The 17,717-nt window shown below is 46.4% G+C and overlaps 2 protein-coding genes across 5 annotated transcripts in view; both read left to right on the top strand.

The window, feature by feature from the left end:
• The first annotated feature begins 263 nt into the window (after positions 1–263).
• Positions 264–5,582, top strand: LOC147008061 (uncharacterized). The gene is made up of 4 exons (XM_085865779.1): positions 264–2,535; positions 2,611–2,709; positions 2,902–2,964; positions 4,380–5,582. Exons 1-4 carry the CDS (start codon positions 2,385–2,387, stop codon positions 5,450–5,452), a joined length of 1,386 nt encoding a protein of 461 aa, XP_085721905.1. The 5' UTR covers positions 264–2,384; the 3' UTR covers positions 5,453–5,582.
• Positions 5,583–15,979: 10,397 nt separating this feature from the next.
• The window catches only part of LOC147008060 (uncharacterized), a 34,117-nt gene continuing 32,379 nt past the window's right edge, over positions 15,980–17,717 (top strand). The window contains exon 1 of one of the 4 annotated variants that reach the window (XM_085865775.1): positions 15,980–17,671. In XM_085865775.1, coding sequence (XP_085721901.1) covers positions 17,521–17,671 — 151 coding nt within the window. In that variant the 5' untranslated portion in view covers positions 15,980–17,520. The remainder of the gene's footprint in view (positions 17,672–17,717) is intronic. The other 3 variants (XM_085865777.1, XM_085865776.1, XM_085865774.1) reach the window with 3 other exon arrangements.

Here is a 17,717-nt window from a genome sequence, read left to right as displayed (position 1 = left end):
CCAGTTTCCTGAAGTGTGAGGAGCTGCCCGTGTCACAGCACCAGGGTCTAAATTGTGACAAACGATCTCGGTGGCCTCCCAGACGTCGACTGGCATTCAAGGCTGTTAGTGAGAGGGTACACGGCAAGGCTGGGTGCTGGCGATGGACGTGACACGCACGCACACCTTTCAGGACGTTTTCACTTCACGGACAACTAGTCTCTGGTGAGCGAGACGACTCTTCTCCCCCCCCCCCACACCAACTGAATGATCTTCTTGGTACCCTTGTCTGTGTTTAGCTGTAAGTCACCCTCCAATAAGCATCTGCTCTCTTTCTCTTTCCTGGCATTTTGATTGATTTTGCCTGAGTAATTATTCATTTCGGTTGCTTTCAAACTTATTCATTAATTACCTCAGAAAATAAAAAGAACTTTTTATTTTCTTATTATATTATTAAGAAAATCATTTGTTGACTTCCAACCTGTCCGTGTCTGTCCTTTCCTTCCATTGGTCGAGCATTGTCCGAACCTAGATAGACTGGGAGGTTATTACCACAGATTTGACCCAAAATAGGCGGCACGTACCATCGGTTAAAACTCTCGGCCGCCCGAATTAAAATCTAATGGAGAGAACATTGGTGCTTTGCCGAGGGCACGCTGCCCGCTCAGGTAACCACGTGACCTCCAGTTAAACGGCATAATTAGACGGTGGACACTGGAACTCGTGGTTAACTGGGTGGCGTTCGTGGCTCTAAAATCTAAAACAACCCATCGTACCACAACGCCAATTGTGAACGGTGGTCCCAGGTCCGGCTCCACCGAGGACAACCGGGGATTAATCCCCCTGAGTGAAAAGCTGGTGTCTCGGTATCCGTGGCCACAACAATATCAGTGTCTATCTATCCAAGTTGTTTCACCCTCACTTTGTTTTGGGGAATAAATACAAAGGGAAGTTTCACTCGAACCAAGCTTGCATTTCCATGGTTAACAAGTGGAATCTTTCAATACAGCGCGTGTGGTGAAGCAAATGAGTACACTAATGTTAAAATATGCAATTTATGCTTTTTCAGTTGAAAAACAATTAAAAAGCGAACTTAATATTTAAAATGTAAAAATCTTGTTATTATTGTGATAAGCACCTTTACATATAACAGAAGGAATGAAATCGTTCGATACAGCGTGGCAGGGTGCCGCAAAAGAATGATAGCATTGGAAGAACTCAGCTTTCAGCATTCGGCGATCGGCGCGAAATGCGATGGTGGGCGGAAATGACGTCTTTCGTTCGTCCGAACATGACAGGGGCGCGTTTCTTGGTTTTTTTTCCGGCAAGCAAATTTAATGTTTTTCACATATATAACATTAGTTTCGCACATTTCCATTGAAATACTCGGGTATTTCCGTCAATTCTCGCTATTTCCATCGAGGTTACGCACTGCATCTACCGGACGGCCTTCATTGGCTGTCTTGAGGCACGTGGGGGGGGGGGACAGGGGACACCGGAGACGTGGTAGACACCGGGGACATTTCAAACTCAGTGCAATTGTATACAGCACACGTGCCTCAAATTACTCAAATATTTGAAAAACAAATATTCAAATTACCAACAACTTTCCACCCAAGTCTTTCCATGAACCGGCTGACCACCCCGTCTCCTGATGCCTGACTGAATGAACTGAGAAAGGGATTTGTAATCTGTTCACAAAGCCGGCAGTAACTCGTGTTCTCTTCACAGAAAACACCACCTTCCATACTCTCTTCAATCTCATTCCTCCCTCCAGGTCTTCAAAAGAGCTGTTCAACAACATCTCAAGTCATCCCCCATTCAAAACCATGATCTTTTCTCCCCCCATTAAACCACCTCGCACCCCTCTCCCAAAATCTTGTTTCTCTCTCTATGTTGTCCACCCTGTGTGCTCTCCCCAACCCCTCATCGTGACCTGCATCCCTTGTTTGTCTGTCTCCGTCGACCTTCTCCCTCCGTCCTGATGTTGGTTCCCTTTGTTGTGTTTGTCCTCATCTGTTTTGGGCCCGAGCCCTTCCATGAGCCTCGACCGTGAACTGGCGTCTTCAAAAGATAAAATTTCCTTCGATACCGAATTTATTTTTGTTCCCGCCATTTTCTGCTGACAGTCCATTTCAACTGAATAATATTATTGTACTTCAGATTTGCTTATGAGTTTTAATATTAATGACGTCATTATTCAGAATTTTAATGGTTTGGTAGTTTTTCCCGCAACACGATTAATTGATGAGTTTTCCTGTTTCGTCGGTCACGTGACCGGGCGGCGCGAATCTGCCGCTGAGAAACCGTGAATCTATCGTGATCACGTGATTTGTTTTTCCCCGGAATACTTCAGGTTCTCCCCTCGTGTTCCTCACAGTCTCCTGTGGTGAGGACGATGCGCGATGATCCGAGATCTCTCGGGCGAAGATCACAAAGCGAACACCCCGGGATCCACGAACGGCTTCGATGGAGGAAACACGGTCGATCCCGGAGTCCGTCCCTCACACAGCGGGTCCATGGTCGGGTCACCTGAGGATAAGGAGTCCGGACCCGGTACGTGACGTTCTCTCCGTAACGAGATCTTGTGGTTCCTGGATGTTTCCTTTTCACGGATTGTTTGTGTTTCAGATGGTGTTGTGAAGGTGAAGATCGAGTCCGAGTTCGTCGATGATTCGTTCCCTCCATACGAAGGTTTGAACCACAAACTCATTCCCTCCACCACCGAAGGTGAAGGATCACGAGATCTAAACGAGTTGTGGACGGATTCGGATGAACCTTGGTGGACACGTTGGTTGGGTTCGTGTAGTAAATCCCTGCCGTTGTTAATTGAATCACCTTGTTGTCCTTTGTGAATGAATGTGATTGTTAAACTGTTAAACGTTCCTGACTCACTTGGTTTTGTCCTTGTTTTTTTTCCAGATCTTGTTGTGAAAATGAAGATCAAATCTGAGTTTGTGGATGAATCGCCCTCTCAAGACAAAGGTATGAACCTCATCAACATTGCAGTTGTACCATTTATAAACAACGATTAATGTACATTGTACGGAAGTTGTTCTCCAGACAGACGTTCTACTTTCCTTCATGACGTGTAGATACTCGAACACCAAGATCGTTCAGAAACCGAATTTGTTTTGATTGTCGAAACGTTCACGGAACTTGTACGTGGCTCACGGGTGTGATGGAATCGATCGGTCACCGACATGGACTCACATCCATGAAAATACCGAGTACGAGTACACTGAACGGATCAGAACACAACAGAACAAAAGGAACGGGAGAGAGAGGGGGGAAACATCAACAGCAGAGATAGGGGGAAACACCAACAGCAGAACCGAAGGCCAAGACAGAGGGCGGCGGACAAAAAATGGGTGTGAGGAGGAATTGGGTGGACAAGATGGATACAGAAGGAAACTCTCAGGAGGGAAACTTGAAATTTGGAAGGAAGGGGTGGGGTGGGGGTTAACGAGGGTAGACAAGATCATGGTTTTCGATGGGGAGTGATTTGAGATGGTGGGGAACAGCTGTCTTCAAAACCTGGAGGGAAGAAGGGGATTGAAGAGAATGTGGAAGTTGGTTACACAGGCAGGGAAAAAAGGAGAACAAATGAGTGGAGGTGAGCATCAATCCTGGATTTAGGCAGTTCCACCAGAACTTCAGGCCGGATTAGATCTGTGACTTGCTGCAGGTACCATGTAAACCTGTGATAACCTGTTTCATGCTTGGGTTGTCACTGACTAAACGGTCTCTCCCACCAGGTTTTCTGGTGAGAGTTCCCTGAAGACATCTGCTGCTCGAAGAGTGAGCGGTCGATGATGTCATCATTAAAAAAAAGACCGTCTCCCCCACCAGGATTCCTGGTGATGAGGGTGTATGATATGCACACTCAGCAGAATTATAAACAAAACCTGTCAAAGGGCGGAGGAGTTCCTTGTGAGCCAAGGGCCATCCATATTGAGTGCCCAACTGTCTGCGGACGTCCTCCTGCAGATGGGTGACTTTTTTAGGAGATTTGTGGCAGGATTTGCACTCCAGCCACCGGAAAACCCTTTATTCTGCAAAACTCCCATTCTACTGCCCTTCGCAGGGCAACTCGCCAGATGACGGGATTGGGGCAAAGCCTTTGGGACCCCCACTCTTTGATGATAGGAGGAAAAACACGGATGTGTGTGTGTTTGTGTTTGGTTACCTCTCTTTCTCTCTTTCCTTGTCTTTCTCACTCTCATTTTACTCTCTCTCTTTCTCTTCATTCTGTATTTCATGCCTTTTTCTTTCTCTCTCATCTCATCTCTTCCCTTCGCTCAAAAATTTTGATCCAATTGGAGTACAATGTGTTTTCTGTGTCAAATGTTTCATTCTAAAAGGGATTTATTGATCCTCTTTGTGAATTTCCATTGCAGAGAAACAAATGAAAAAGGATTCTTGTTCCAAGTGTTCTGAGTGTTCCAAGTGTTCCACCTCGTTGGTCGACACTGCAGTTTCCTTCAATCATCACGTGACACGCACTCTTGGTCAGTACGCTGATAAACTTATTGGTGTGTCCAACAAGAACCAGAAGAACAGTTCTCTCAACATCCTGAAAGAGAACGTCGAGGGAAGTGATAAATCACACAGGTGTTATGTGTGTTTGAAAGAATTTAATCGTTCATCAAATTTAAATCAACATCAAAAAATACATTCAGGTCTGAAACCCTTCAAGTGTTCTTTTTGTGTGAAGGCCTTTAGTCAATCATCACATTTAAATGATCATCAAAAAATACATACAGGTGTGAAACCCTACAAGTGTTCTGTGTGTGTGAAGGCCTTCAGTCGATTATCAAGTTTATATCAACATCAAAAAATACATACAGGTGTGAAACCCTTCAAGTGTTCTGTGTGTGTGAAGGCCTTTAGTCGATTATCACATTTAAATGAACATCAAAAAATACATGCAGGTGTAAAACCCTATAAGTGTTCTGTGTGTGTGAAGGCCTTCAGTCGATTATCACATTTATATCAACATCAAAAAATACATTCAGGTGTGAAACCCTATAAGTGTTCTGTGTGTGTGAAGGCCTTTAGTCAATCATCAAGTTTATATCGACATCAAAAAATACATACAGGTGTGAAACCCTATAAGTGTTCTGTGTGTGTGAAGGCCTTCAGTCGATTATCACATTTATATCAACATCAAAAAATACATTCAGGTGTGAAACCCTATAAGTGTTCTGTGTGTGTGAAGGCCTTTAGTCAATCATCAAGTTTATATCGACATCAAAAAATACATACAGGTGTGAAACCCTATAAGTGTTCTGTGTGTGTGAAGGCCTTCAGTCAATTATCAAATTTATATCAACATCAAAAAATACATTCAGGTGTGAAACCCTACAAGTGTTGTGTGTGTGTGAAGGCCTTTCGTGAATCATCAAGTTTATATCGACATCAAAAAATACATACAGGTGTGAAACCCTATAAGTGTTCTGTGTGTGTGTGAAGGCCTTTAGTCGATTATCACATTTATATCAACATCAAAAAATACATACAGGTGTGAAACCCTTTAAGTGTTCTGTGTGTGTGAAGGCCTTTACTCAATCATCACATTTAAATGATCATCAAAAAATACATACAGGTGTGAAACCCTATAAGTGTTCTGTGTGTGTGTAGGCCTTCAGTCGATTATCACATTTATATCAACATCAAAAAATACATTCAGGTGTGAAACCCTATAAGTGTTCTGTGTGTGTGTGAAGGCCTTTCGTCAATCATCAAGTTTATATCGACATCAAAAAATACATTCAGGTGTGAAACCCTTTAAGTGTTCTGTGTGTGTGAAGTCCTTGACTTAATCATCAACTTTATATCAACATCAAAATATACATTCAGGTGTGAAACCCCACAAGTGTTCTACGTGTGTGAAGGCCTTTAGTCGATTATCACATTTAAATCAACATCAAAAAATACATACAGGTGTGAAACCCCACAAGTGTTCTCTGTGTGTGAAAGCCTTTAGTCGATTATCACATTTAAATCAACATCAAAAAATACATCCAGGTGTGAAACCCAATAAGTGTTCTGCGTGTGTGAAGGCCTTTTCGTCCATTATCACATTTAAACAAACATCCAAAAATACATACAGGTGTGAAACCCTTCGAGTGTTCTATGTGTGTGAAGGTCTTTACTCAATTATTAAGTTTAAAGAAAGTTGAAACCGTATAAGTGTTCTGTGTTCTGTGTTCTGAGTGAAATGAAGCACCGGAAGCGGACATTGAACTCGTGTACAAATTGAAAAGGACAATATTCCTGAAGGAGTTCTGAGTACCAGTAACTTTGGCCTAAATAATGACGATATGATGTTCATTGATTAAAATCTCACACAAAACCCAGGATTGTGAAAACATGATGCCAAAGGTAGAGAAATGGAACACTTGGACTCGACACATGTTCCAAATGCATGTTGTTATGTAAAACAAGTTAATTTTGTTTTCATTCATCTTTGTTTTGTTTATTAAACCGTTTTTCAATACCTCGATGATTCTTGTGATTGATAAATGATTCTGGCATGGAAGCCTGAGTAGTCCAAGTTTGAAGTGGTTCCTCTGCACCAAGCTGTGTTCCATTGGTGGGTATCTTTCTATTTCTGGACCAAGCAACCAACCCAACACAGGTCCTTGCTCTGTCACAAAGTGTGTAAATCTCAAACCCGAGCATTAACAAGTGGAATCGAACTTGTATCAGTCGGTGTAGGAAGAATGCATTAATGTCGATGGTAAAAGGAGAGAACTCAAGTGTCTGACTGGATGGAATACTTTACTCGTGAGAGACGTGAGAATCCTACCGGGATAAAAACTATCTATAAATATAAAGTTGAAAGTGTGTCTGTGTGTTTCTCTGTGACCTATGCACGAGAAAAGTACTGTACTGATCCTCACCAAACTTCACATGCTGACAGAACATGTACCCGGAGGTGTCCCGATGTAAAAGAATTGTACTTCCGGTTTCCGAAATATGACGTCATCACCTGATTTTTGTAACGTTAATTTTTCAAGTTCAGCCGATTGACATGGGGCCACCATATACAATATATCTAACATATGATTTTAAGTTTTTTTTTTTGTTTGTCTGCACGCGCTAATCTCCTGAAAGGTGAAAGATAGGAGCTAACCACTGAAACAAAAAATGTCGGGATGGGCCCCGGGAAGGTTATAGGCTATGTGGCAAGCCCTCGAGGCCGGGGGGGGTGAGGGGGTGTGTTTCCCCCTCACCAACCCCCTTAGTCTATGACTGCCATGGCCCAAGAGGGAACTGATACTGGGCTCGTGTCAGACATATTGTGACGTCCACGGGACTTGAACAGTCCCGCCAACGTAGAATGAGCCGAAACGATGGAGGCGATTTATTTGTTTATAACCCAAACATGGCGGTTCTAATCGCTCCACCGCAAACGGGACGAGGAAGGTGGCACGAGTCACTTTTCACTGAGTTGATGATGTTTATTTGTTTTTTTTATAATTACCAGAAATAACAAGACTCGGCAAGAAGAGGGATCCGGGGCGATTCGACGGGATGGTGTGGGATCGGGCGTGGGGAAAAACACAGACAATTCCAATGAATATACAGTTCTCAATCCCTCTAAGGCGCCAAACACACACACACACACAAAACGAAGCTATCTCTGGTGGTCAGGCTGGACCGTGGTGTGGATGCAACTGTCCCTGGATCGGCGCCGGACGAGCCGGCCTTGCTCTCGCCAGGGGGGGGGGGGCAGGAGAAACCGCGGTGCTGTCGACCTCCTGGTCCTGGCCCAAGTCCGCCCACAGCCGCCAGGGAACCAGCTCCCGCGCCAAGCCGCGAGCAGGAGAGGGAGGCAGGTCCGCCCGCTGCCCGACCCCGTACTCCGAAGTCAGCAGAACCCCAGAGCCAACCGAGGCGAGGCTCGGTAAGGCTCCCAGACATGATCAAGAGCACGATCGACTCAGCACAGCAACCAGGACGCTCTCTGCCGCCACAGCTTCCACACCAAAAAAACACGATCGTTCTGGTTGTAATATTCTTCTTCCTTTTCGACCCCGAACAGAACCTTTTTATCCTTCGTCCTCGTCACTCCCAATCGAGCCGTTTATTTGCCCACCGCCATCGCCTTCCGCCAATCGTGATCACGGGGCGGAGCCATCCGCTGCACTGTCCTGTGACGTCACGGCCAGTCTTCAGAGAATACCAAAAGGGGTTTACGCAGACACACTTACCCTATCCCGTGTCCCTATCTAATTACGTGACATTTATCATTTCCCCCTTGAAGAAATGAACATTTACTAGACAACTTATCACCACTGAATCGCCACTTATTACATCGAGATCCTGGTAAACTCGAACAGCATGGCATACCTAATTAAACATCCTAATTACCCTTTGAATGCATACCCCCCCCTCAAACGTAACACTGCCCCCTCCTCTGGTACCGCAGCTCCTGCAAGGTATATCACAGGCACTACCGTACCAGCCTTAACACTGACTGACTCACACCTAATTAACCTAACGAAATAAAGTAGGAGGGGCAATGGGCAGCGAGTCGCAGCTAACTTACCTATCCTGCTTAATGTACTACCCCCTTATGGCCTTATCCTCGCCAAAACAATCATTCGTTTTTTTATTTTTTTTTATTTTATCACATGAGAGCACTGAGTGAAGTTGCACTCCATCCTCCGGATCATCGCTCCTGCCCAGCACTCTTCCAGTGATCTGGGGAGGGGAAACAAAATGTTCCACAAAAACACAACACTTATACTTTACATTCCTACTCTAAGCCTTAACGACACTATTCACAGGATATTTACACTTGACCGCCTCCCCCAGTGGATGCTAATAGACCCAGCGTTACCTGGGGAGCCAATTTTCAAATTTGCTTGCCCCAAAATTATGCGGACATCATGCCCTTGCTGCACATGTCAAGTTGTGCGGGATCGGGTGGGACTCACACATCTTCACAACACTCACACCATGGTCATCATCACATTTCTAGGTCATGGTCCTCATTTTAATCATGCAGGCTGAATCCCGTCGTGGCCGTGGGGTGGGTTACCACAAGATGATGGGGGCATCTCAGGTGCAACCATGCCCACAGGTAAGCTTTAGTCCAACCCGGACGTTTCTCCGCCCCGCTTCCTTTGATTCCCTCCCCCCTGGTAGCCATCAGCTCTAATCCCGTACAACACTCTGGAAGGGGTCTCACTGGCTCCTCTGGCCTTCCTGGGTCGCCAAGGTCCTACCCGCCTTGGTCGCCCAACCAGACCCTCTCCCAGTTGCCTCCAGACACTGTCACCATTAGCCACCAGGTGGTGAATCTCCTTGAAGGGGGTCGCAATTCCCGCTCACCGTGAGCCTCAGCAATCCCTGTGGACAAGCACATCATCCCCACCCACAAAACCCACATGACTCCCCCACCCCATCGGCCTTACATGTGACCTGCATTTCTAACACTTTGCCGACCATGACCTTCCCTGTTACCACACCATGTCCAATAAAAAATCAATGTGTGCACCATACATTTCACTTCTTAACTTAAAACAACTCACACAGCACTTCTCACCCGATCCACGCACCAGCCATTGGACAGCCACTCGTGCCCGCTTTGTTACCAATTACCCACTGTCCCGATTGTCACTCTAAAACCCAGCAGAACTTACAAACCCATGCCAATTTTCCCACAATTCTTTTTTTTTTTTTTCACCAAAGGAGGGCACTTCGCCACAATCTCAGCAGCCGAGCATGGCCGTATATGCTCAGCCCAATCTAGTCTCCCCGACCCCCGACAGTGATCTCCGGACCCGACCTATGAAAGGGCATCTCGGATAGACCTGGCGGCTCAGCAGGAGGATTCACCCTCTCCGAGTCTAAAAGTCTATTGGAGGGTCCCTCCATCACCGGGTACCGGCAATATCGTTGCATGTGTCCTCTTCGCCCGCACCGGAAACAACTCCCCATAAAAGGCCCCCGTGGGTATCGGTGTAATGTCTCTTCCGGTTCCGGACCCCCTCGGCCATAATCGAATTGCTCTTTTGGCTGGGCTGGACCCCGCCGCTTTGGCACACCAACAACCGAATAACCCCTTATCAAACTTAACAGTTTCTGGCAGATTTCCTGTAACATTTGGGTAATGCCAATTTCTCCCAGCCCCCCTCCCTGATCCTGGATCTCCGCCTGTCGGATCGTCACCGATGGCCTCTCTGGAACCCGACCCGGCCGACTCCACGAGGCCAGCCTGGCCGCGCACTCGGCCGCTCGGTGAACGGTGGGTGGATCCTGTAGCTCCACCAGCGCTCGGACCTCAGGGTCAGGAAGAGCAGCTAAAAATTTCTCGAGTGCCAGTCTGTCCCATGCCTCCACTGTAAGGTCCCGATACGCGATCCTGACTGATTGGTAAATGTCCTGTGCCAGCTCCTGCACCGTCTCACCCGGCTTTAATCTGCGGTGCTGGAGCTGGGCCCGCACCAGATCACAGTTTGCCGCGAACCCAAACCGACGGCTCAACGCCTCGCAAATGTGGGAGCTGGTCAACATCCCTCCGCGATCACGTTTAACACATCTGCGGCTGGTCCCCGCAACGTTGCCACCAAATTCCCTGTACGTTCCCGCTCATTCCACCCGTTTAGTCGGGAAATGCACTCAAATTGCGTCAGAAAAGCTTCAACGCTCCCTGACCCGTCAAAATTTACCAGGGGGATCACTTTTACGGTGGCCCGCTTCTCAGTTTCTCCCTTGTCCGAATCCAGCCCAGGGATCAAACACCCTTGTGGCTGCGTATCCAATTTCGGAGCCCACTGTGGCCAAAGATGTTTTGTGGTGAGGGTCTCATGGGTCAATTTTGCCTCCTGTTCCAAACGTTGAATGGACCGATTCACCTCTTCCCGCAGGATCTTCTGGGCCCGCACAACCTCCTCCAAGGCTCCGTCGCGAGTTTGTAGCTGCTCCTCAACCAACCCGGACACTCCACTTACAAAAGACGGCTCTACCAGGCCTTTATCCAAGACTTCATCTTGGCTCATAATTTTATCTTGTTCGTCCAAACGAGCCTCCAATCCTTTTACCTCCTCCGCCAAATTCATCCCTTGCTTCCTCAGCTCTCCCCACTCTTCAACTTGCAGCTGCATACAAGCATCCACACAGGCACGATGACGTTCCAGGCTTTCATCCACTTTATCAACCCGAATGTTCGTTGCATCAATTTTATCTACCAATTTTTTCCGTATATTTTCCCCCTCCAATGTAATTTCTACCTTTGTTTCCTCCAATCTATCCTCGAATTTACTTTGTATTTCTCCCAATTTAACATCCACACACTCCTGCATCTCAGTTTTCATTTTCTCCATCTTTTCCCCCAATTCATCCCTCATTAAATCAATCCGTGCACCCAACTGTACCCCCATTACCCCCAATTGATCTGTCATTTCTGCCCTCTGTGTCACGAATTGATTTTCCATTTGTGCCGTCATTTCTGCCCTCTGTGCCGTCATTTCTGCCCTCTGTGTCACTAATTGATTTTCCATTTGTGCCGTCATTTCTGCCCTCTTTGCCGTCATTTCTGCCCTCTGTGTCACGAATTGATTTGCCATTTGTACCGTCATGTCCCCTATTAAACGTTCCAACAGTGTCTGGATCGTCATCGCACCGGTTTCCGGCACTGCCGGCCCCGTTACGGGCAATGAAGCACAGTCCACGCTCGGAATGGGGGAGGTTCCAACCCTACAGAATAGGAAACAACAACAACAACAACAACACAATACCCCTGACTATTTGGAATCCATGTCGTTAGATATGACCTTTTGCTTCCGGTTGTTGTTAAACGCTGTGCGGTGTATAAACACGATTGGGTTTTATTTCTATCTTGTGAATATTACTTAATGTGTGCACATGAGAGAATAGGAAACAACAAAAACAACACAATACCCTGGCAATTGTGAATCTGTGTTGTTGGCCATGACCATTTTGCTTCCGTTTTTTTTTTTGCTTCTGGTTTTTTTTTTGTTTCCGGTTTTTGTCATGGGGAATGATGCATGCCGGGAGATAATGACCGGAAGTGTTTATTTATTTATTCAATTATTTTTTCCCAAAGTTAATTTTATACTTCCGAAAGTGATTTTTTTTTCATGACAGGAAGTGTTTATTTTGTATTTAACATATCCGGGAGTGATTTTGAAACTCTTTCCGGAACTTTTAATTTCTTTTATTCTTGACCAGAAGTGATCGTTTATTTATTTATTCAATAATTTTTTTCCCAAAGTTAATTTTAATAAAGATATCTCCCGCATCATCAAAAAATATTTTTTAATCGTGATTTACATTATTTATCGCTGATCCCGAATCCAGGCCGAAGTAACCGGAAATTGCGTCAAAATCATCAGCCGTGCGGCGCTTACATGTATCACGGTATAGTTGGCAAGTATACAGTTGTGAACAAGTTTTATGTAAAGTCAGAAGCGAATGTAAGAAGAATTCTACGTTCGCTTCTCGGCTTTGCCTATTCCATACTAACTTGGTTTATGGATCCGCCGACGGTATATTTGCCGAAATGAAATATTAATATAAAACACATTTTTAGCCTTTTATATTTATTCATTTTCCGCCGAAGGTGCAAAAGTTTCAAAACCCGAAATGTAAATGTCGGCATTTATTTTCAAAATATAATTTCGTACGTGCGCACCAAAATGCCGAGTCACCTTTAACCGAGCTGGGCAGTAAAGCTGCGCAGTCGTCTTCGGTTATGGCGTCTGAGCAGTGGCCAGCATGGTTCAGATTGACTGTTGTTTCTCGGGCGAAAGTGATTGTTTGAAGTTTTTTTTTTCTCTACCTTGTCGAGGCTCGTGTGAAAGCTAACACACAACGCACATCATGGGGGACATGAGACAAGAGAGGAGGGAGTGGGAAGGACAAAACAGTGGGGAACAGACATTAGGAGATCTGTGGAAGGGAGAGGTATGGGACGGGGACCATGGGGAATAGAAGATGGACATTACAGGGACTTTCAGGAAGGAAAGCAGGGAATTAGAAGGAGGTGGGCTTTGGTGGATTATCGGGGGTAGAAAAGATCGAGGATTTGGATGTGGGATGATTAGAGGTGGTGGTGAACAGCTGTTTTGAAGACCTGGAGGGAAGAATGGGAATGAATAGAGTGAGGGAGTTTATTCCAAAGGCGGGAAAAAGAGGAATGAAAGAGTGAAGGTGAGCAGTGATTCGTGATTTTGGTAGTTTTACCAGAAGGGGGTTGTTGGCAGACCTTGAGTGCCCTGCGGAAATGTGGTGGTTACAAATCGTAGAGAGAGCTGGGGGGGGGCGAGGCTGGAGAGGAGACGGTAGAAGACAGAAAGACCACAGACCAACCTGCGGTGAATGAGTGAGAGGCCCAAAGACTCAGCCTTATTGCGGGAGATGCCAATGATCTGAAATGCCTTGGTTTCTACACCGTGAAGCCGAGAAAGGTGGGAGTTAGGAGCACCAGCCCAGAGTGGAGAGCAGTACTCCATCAGGCTGTGGACAAAAGCTTTGTAAGTGGTCAGGAGCTCAGGTGGGCCAAGGAAGGACTTTGCACGACGGAGGATTCCCAATCGGCGACTGGCTTTGGAGGCGAGGTTTGAAATGTAGCTTTCCCAGGAAAGGTCATAGCAGATAGTGAGACCCAGAAGCTTGAAAGAAAGGACTTCTTCCAGAGGATTGTTGAGAAAGTGGATGGGGGGGTTTCTAAACGGTCCTTTTGAAGAGACATAGAGTGTGAGATTTGTTCGGATTGAAAGACATGTTCTACGTGTTAGACCAGTTTGTGATTTTCTCCAGATCTGCAGTGAGCAAAGAAGTTGCTGCTTGCCGATCTGAGGGATGACCGATGGTACGGCCGAGGGTGGAGTCATCAGCAAACAGATATAGAGGATTTTTCAGAGAGTCGGAGAGATCATTGATGAAAACCAGAAAAAGAACAGGGCCCAGAACGCGACCTTGAGGAACTCCAGCCTGGACAGGAAGAGGGGATGAAAGAACTCCATTTAGGGCCACACGGTGACTGCGACAGGAGAGGAAGTCTGCGAGTCATGAGTTGTTAAGAAGTATGTCAGCGGTATAAATTCGAGTGACTGTATTGGTGATTTAATCACGCAACATCTTGACGACGAATATTCTGGCCGAACGATTGCATCAATTCAGTGCAGCAGCAGGGATGATTCGCACGCTACTCTCGATCGTGTCGATTTTGTTTCCATCAAAAGTTGTACACCGCTGTTCGTATTGAAAGATTTTGGTGCCAAGTACGTCAAAGTTTCCATGCGAGATGCTGATATTCCGCCTTCAACGGACCAGAAATCAGCCTTTGATGTGCTCATGGGGATGGGGAGATGGTACGATCAGATGCCCACTGAAAACTAAGCTGGTTATGGCTCTGATTGACCGTTTTGAGCGTGTTGACTGCGAGTAGACACATTTTTTAAATCATGTCCAGCACTATGCACTGGTGTGCACGCACACATCTACGACTTGGACAGTAATTTTCTCGGCATTGTTTCCATTTGTTTGATGATCCAACAGGTTCCTATAAGAAAAACATGCCACACTATATTGTAAAAACAAGTTTTAATCCTTCTTTATTGTTTTTCACATCAGATGATCCAGTGAACAATGACATCCTGCATTTGAATGGATTTCCATCTTCAATGTTTTCTTAGATCCTCCTGGTCCGGGATTTATATCCCCCCCTCCCACCTATCCTTGTCTTTTCCATGGAACATCCGAAAAAAAATCATAAAAATATAAAATTTCTAAAAATTGAAATTATATTTATATTTTGACCTACACCGGGCGTAGGGGCGTGCGCCTGTAATCCGGCTACTCGGAGGCTTGGGTTGGAGGATCGCTTGAGGACGGGAGCTCTGTGCTGGGCCGCGCTATGAGAGGGTGAAGGGCAGCCCAGAATCATGGCAAAACCCAATCCTTATCCCTGTGTCGTAAGAGGCGACCAGGGTTGCGTCAGGAAGGGCATCCGGCGTAAAACCTATGCCAAATCAGTGTGCGGATCATAACGGATGATCTGCTGTGGCGACCCCTAACAGGAGCAGCCGAAAGACGAACAACAACAACATTTCGACCTACCGAACCTACATTTTAGCTGAAGAACTGCGTAAACCAAGTTATAAAAATAACTAAGGCCTAATGGGAATTTTTTTTTCTTGATGACAGACACATTGATACATATTTCTTTCGCGAGCTCTGACATCAGCCATTATTTTTCCTCAGCATCGTTTATGCATGTATTTCTTTCGCGGGCGCCGACGCCCACCTTTTTTTGAGAGCGCACGGGTCGTCATGGTAACCATGCACAAGTGGGGCGGGGTGAGCTTGGAGGGGGACTCTGCGCCCGCATATACAAAACGAATTGGAGATCCGTTCTGAGGCGAGAGAAGTAAGAGGAGGGAGAAGAGAATGAGAAAGAAAGCCATAGAGGAAAAAGGAGGAGAGAAGCGAGCAAGACGCGGGCAAGTGAGCCGAGAAAGAAGCGAGAGTTGAAGCATGCGAGGGAAGAAGCGAGCCAGAGAGGAAGTGAGCAAGTGAGCAAGGGAACGTGTAGTGCGCGTGTGGGTGTCTGACCAGCTCCAACAACGAGACAATTCGTCCTTCCCAGTACTTGAGCAAGCGAGCATGTGGTGCGCATGTGGGCGAGAGCAGCGCCGACAACGAGTGAGGCATGTGTCGGTCACCAACGTGTGAGGTTTGCTGAGTCATTCACCGACGGACCGTGTGGGTCACTGGACGGCACCAGTTTCGTGAAGTGTGAGGAGCTGCCCGTGTCGCAGCACCAGGTTCTAAACCCGCGACAGACGATCTCGGTGCCCTCCCAGACGTCGACTGGCATTCAATGCTGTTCGCGAGAGGGTGCACGGCAAGGCTGGGTGCTGGCGACGGACGTGGCACGCACGCACACATTTCAGGACGTTTTCACTTCACGAGCAACTACTCTCTGGTGAGCGAGACGACTCCTACCCCCCCCCGCCCTTGATTGATTTGCTGGGTACCCTTTTCTGTGTTTAGCTGAAAGTAAGTCAACCCCCGATAAGCATCTGCTCCCTTTCACTTTCTTGGCATTTTGATTGATTTTGCCTGAGTAATTATTCATTTCGGTTGCTTTTCAACTTATTCATTTATTTACCTCAGAAAATATAGTTCTTTTTTAAAATGTATTTTATTATTAATATATGATTTTTGACTTCCAACATGTCCGTGTTTGTCCTTTCCGTCCATTGGTCTGGCATTGTCTGAACCGAGATAGACTGGGAGGTAATTACCACAGATTTGACCAAAAATAGTCGACACGTACCAGCGGTTAAAACGCTCGGCCGCCCTTATTAAAATCTAATCGAGATAACATTGGTGCTTTGCCGAGGGCACGCTCCCCGCTCAGGTAACCACGTGACCGAGTTAAACGGCGTAATTAGACGGTGGACACTGGAACTCGTGGTTATCTGGGTGGCGTTCGTGGTTCTAAAACAACCCACCGTACCACAACGTTAATTGTGAACGCTGGTCCCAGGTCCGGCTCTACCGAGGACAACCGGGGAATAATCCCCCTGAGTGAAAAGCTGGTGTCTCGGTATCTGAGGCTGCAACAATATCTATGTCGATCGATCCAAGTTGTTTCACCCTCACTTTGTTGTGGGGAATCCATACAAAGGGAAGTTTTACTCGAACCAAGCTTGCATTTCCATGGTTAAAAACAAATAATCAAATTACCTCCACCTTTCCACCCAAGTGTTTCCATGAACCGGCTGACCACCCCGTCCCCTGATGTCTGACTGAATGAACTGAGAAAGGGATTTGTAATCTGTTCACAAAGCCGGCAATAACTCGTGTTCTCTTCACAGAAAACACCACATTCCATACTCTCTTCAATATCATTCCTCCCTCCAGGTCTTCAAGACAGCTGTTCACCAACACCTCAAGTCATCCCCCCTTCCGAAACCATGATGTTTTCTACCCCCATTAAACCACCTCACACCCCTCTCCCAAAATCTTGTTTCTCTCTCCATGTTGTCCACCCTGTGCGCTCTCCCCAACCCCTCATCGTGACCTGCATCCCTTGTTTGTCCGTCTCCGTCGACCTTTTCCCTCAGTCTTGCTGTTTGTTCCCTTTGTTATGTTTGTCCTCATCTGTTTTGGGCCCGAGCCCTTCCATGAGCCTCGACCGTGAACTGGCGTCTTCAAAAGATAAAATTTCCTTCGATAACAAATTTGTTTGTGTTCCCACCATTTTCTGCTGACACTCCCTTTCAACTGATTAATATTATTGTTGTTCGGATTGGCTTCTGAGTTTTAATATTAATGACGTCATTATTCAGAATTTTAATGGTTTGGTAGTTTTGCCCGTGATACGATCAATTGATGTTTTCCTGTTTCGTCGGTCACGTGACCGGGCGGCGCGAATCTGCCGCTGAGAAACCGTGAATCTATCGTGATCACGTGATTTGTTTTTTCCCGGAATACTTCAGGTTCTCCCCTCGTGTTCCTCACAGTCTCCTGTGGTGAGGACGATGCGTGATGATCCGAGATCTCTCGGGCGAAGATCACAAAGCGAACACCCCGGGATCCACGAACGGCTTCGATGGAGGAAACACGGTCGATCCCGGAGTCCGTCCCTCACACAGCGGGTCCACTGTCGGTTCACCCGAGGATAAGGAGTCCGGACCCGGTACGTGACGTTCTCTCCGTAACGAGATCTTGTGGTTCCTGGATGT

The sequence above is a fragment of the Eptatretus burgeri genome, chromosome 22, assembly GCF_056783735.1.
Source record: "Eptatretus burgeri isolate ZD-2024b chromosome 22, Ebu_testis_v1, whole genome shotgun sequence".
NCBI classification, from domain to species: domain Eukaryota; kingdom Metazoa; phylum Chordata; class Myxini; order Myxiniformes; family Myxinidae; genus Eptatretus; species Eptatretus burgeri.
Note: the sequence above shows the minus strand (reverse complement) of the source record. Positions and strands in the feature narration are given on the sequence as shown.

Excerpts from the sequence above, each read along its gene's own strand:
- LOC147008061 (XM_085865779.1), top strand. The coding sequence starts at position 2,385 with ATGATCCGAGATCTCTCGGGCGAAGATCACAAAGCGAACACCCCGGGA. Across the intron at positions 2,536-2,610 it reads GGATAAGGAGTCCGGACCCG|ATGGTGTTGTGAAGGTGAAG; the intron begins GTACGTGACGTT and ends TTTGTGTTTCAG. Across the intron at positions 2,965-4,379 it reads ATCGCCCTCTCAAGACAAAG|AGAAACAAATGAAAAAGGAT; the intron begins GTATGAACCTCA and ends TTTCCATTGCAG.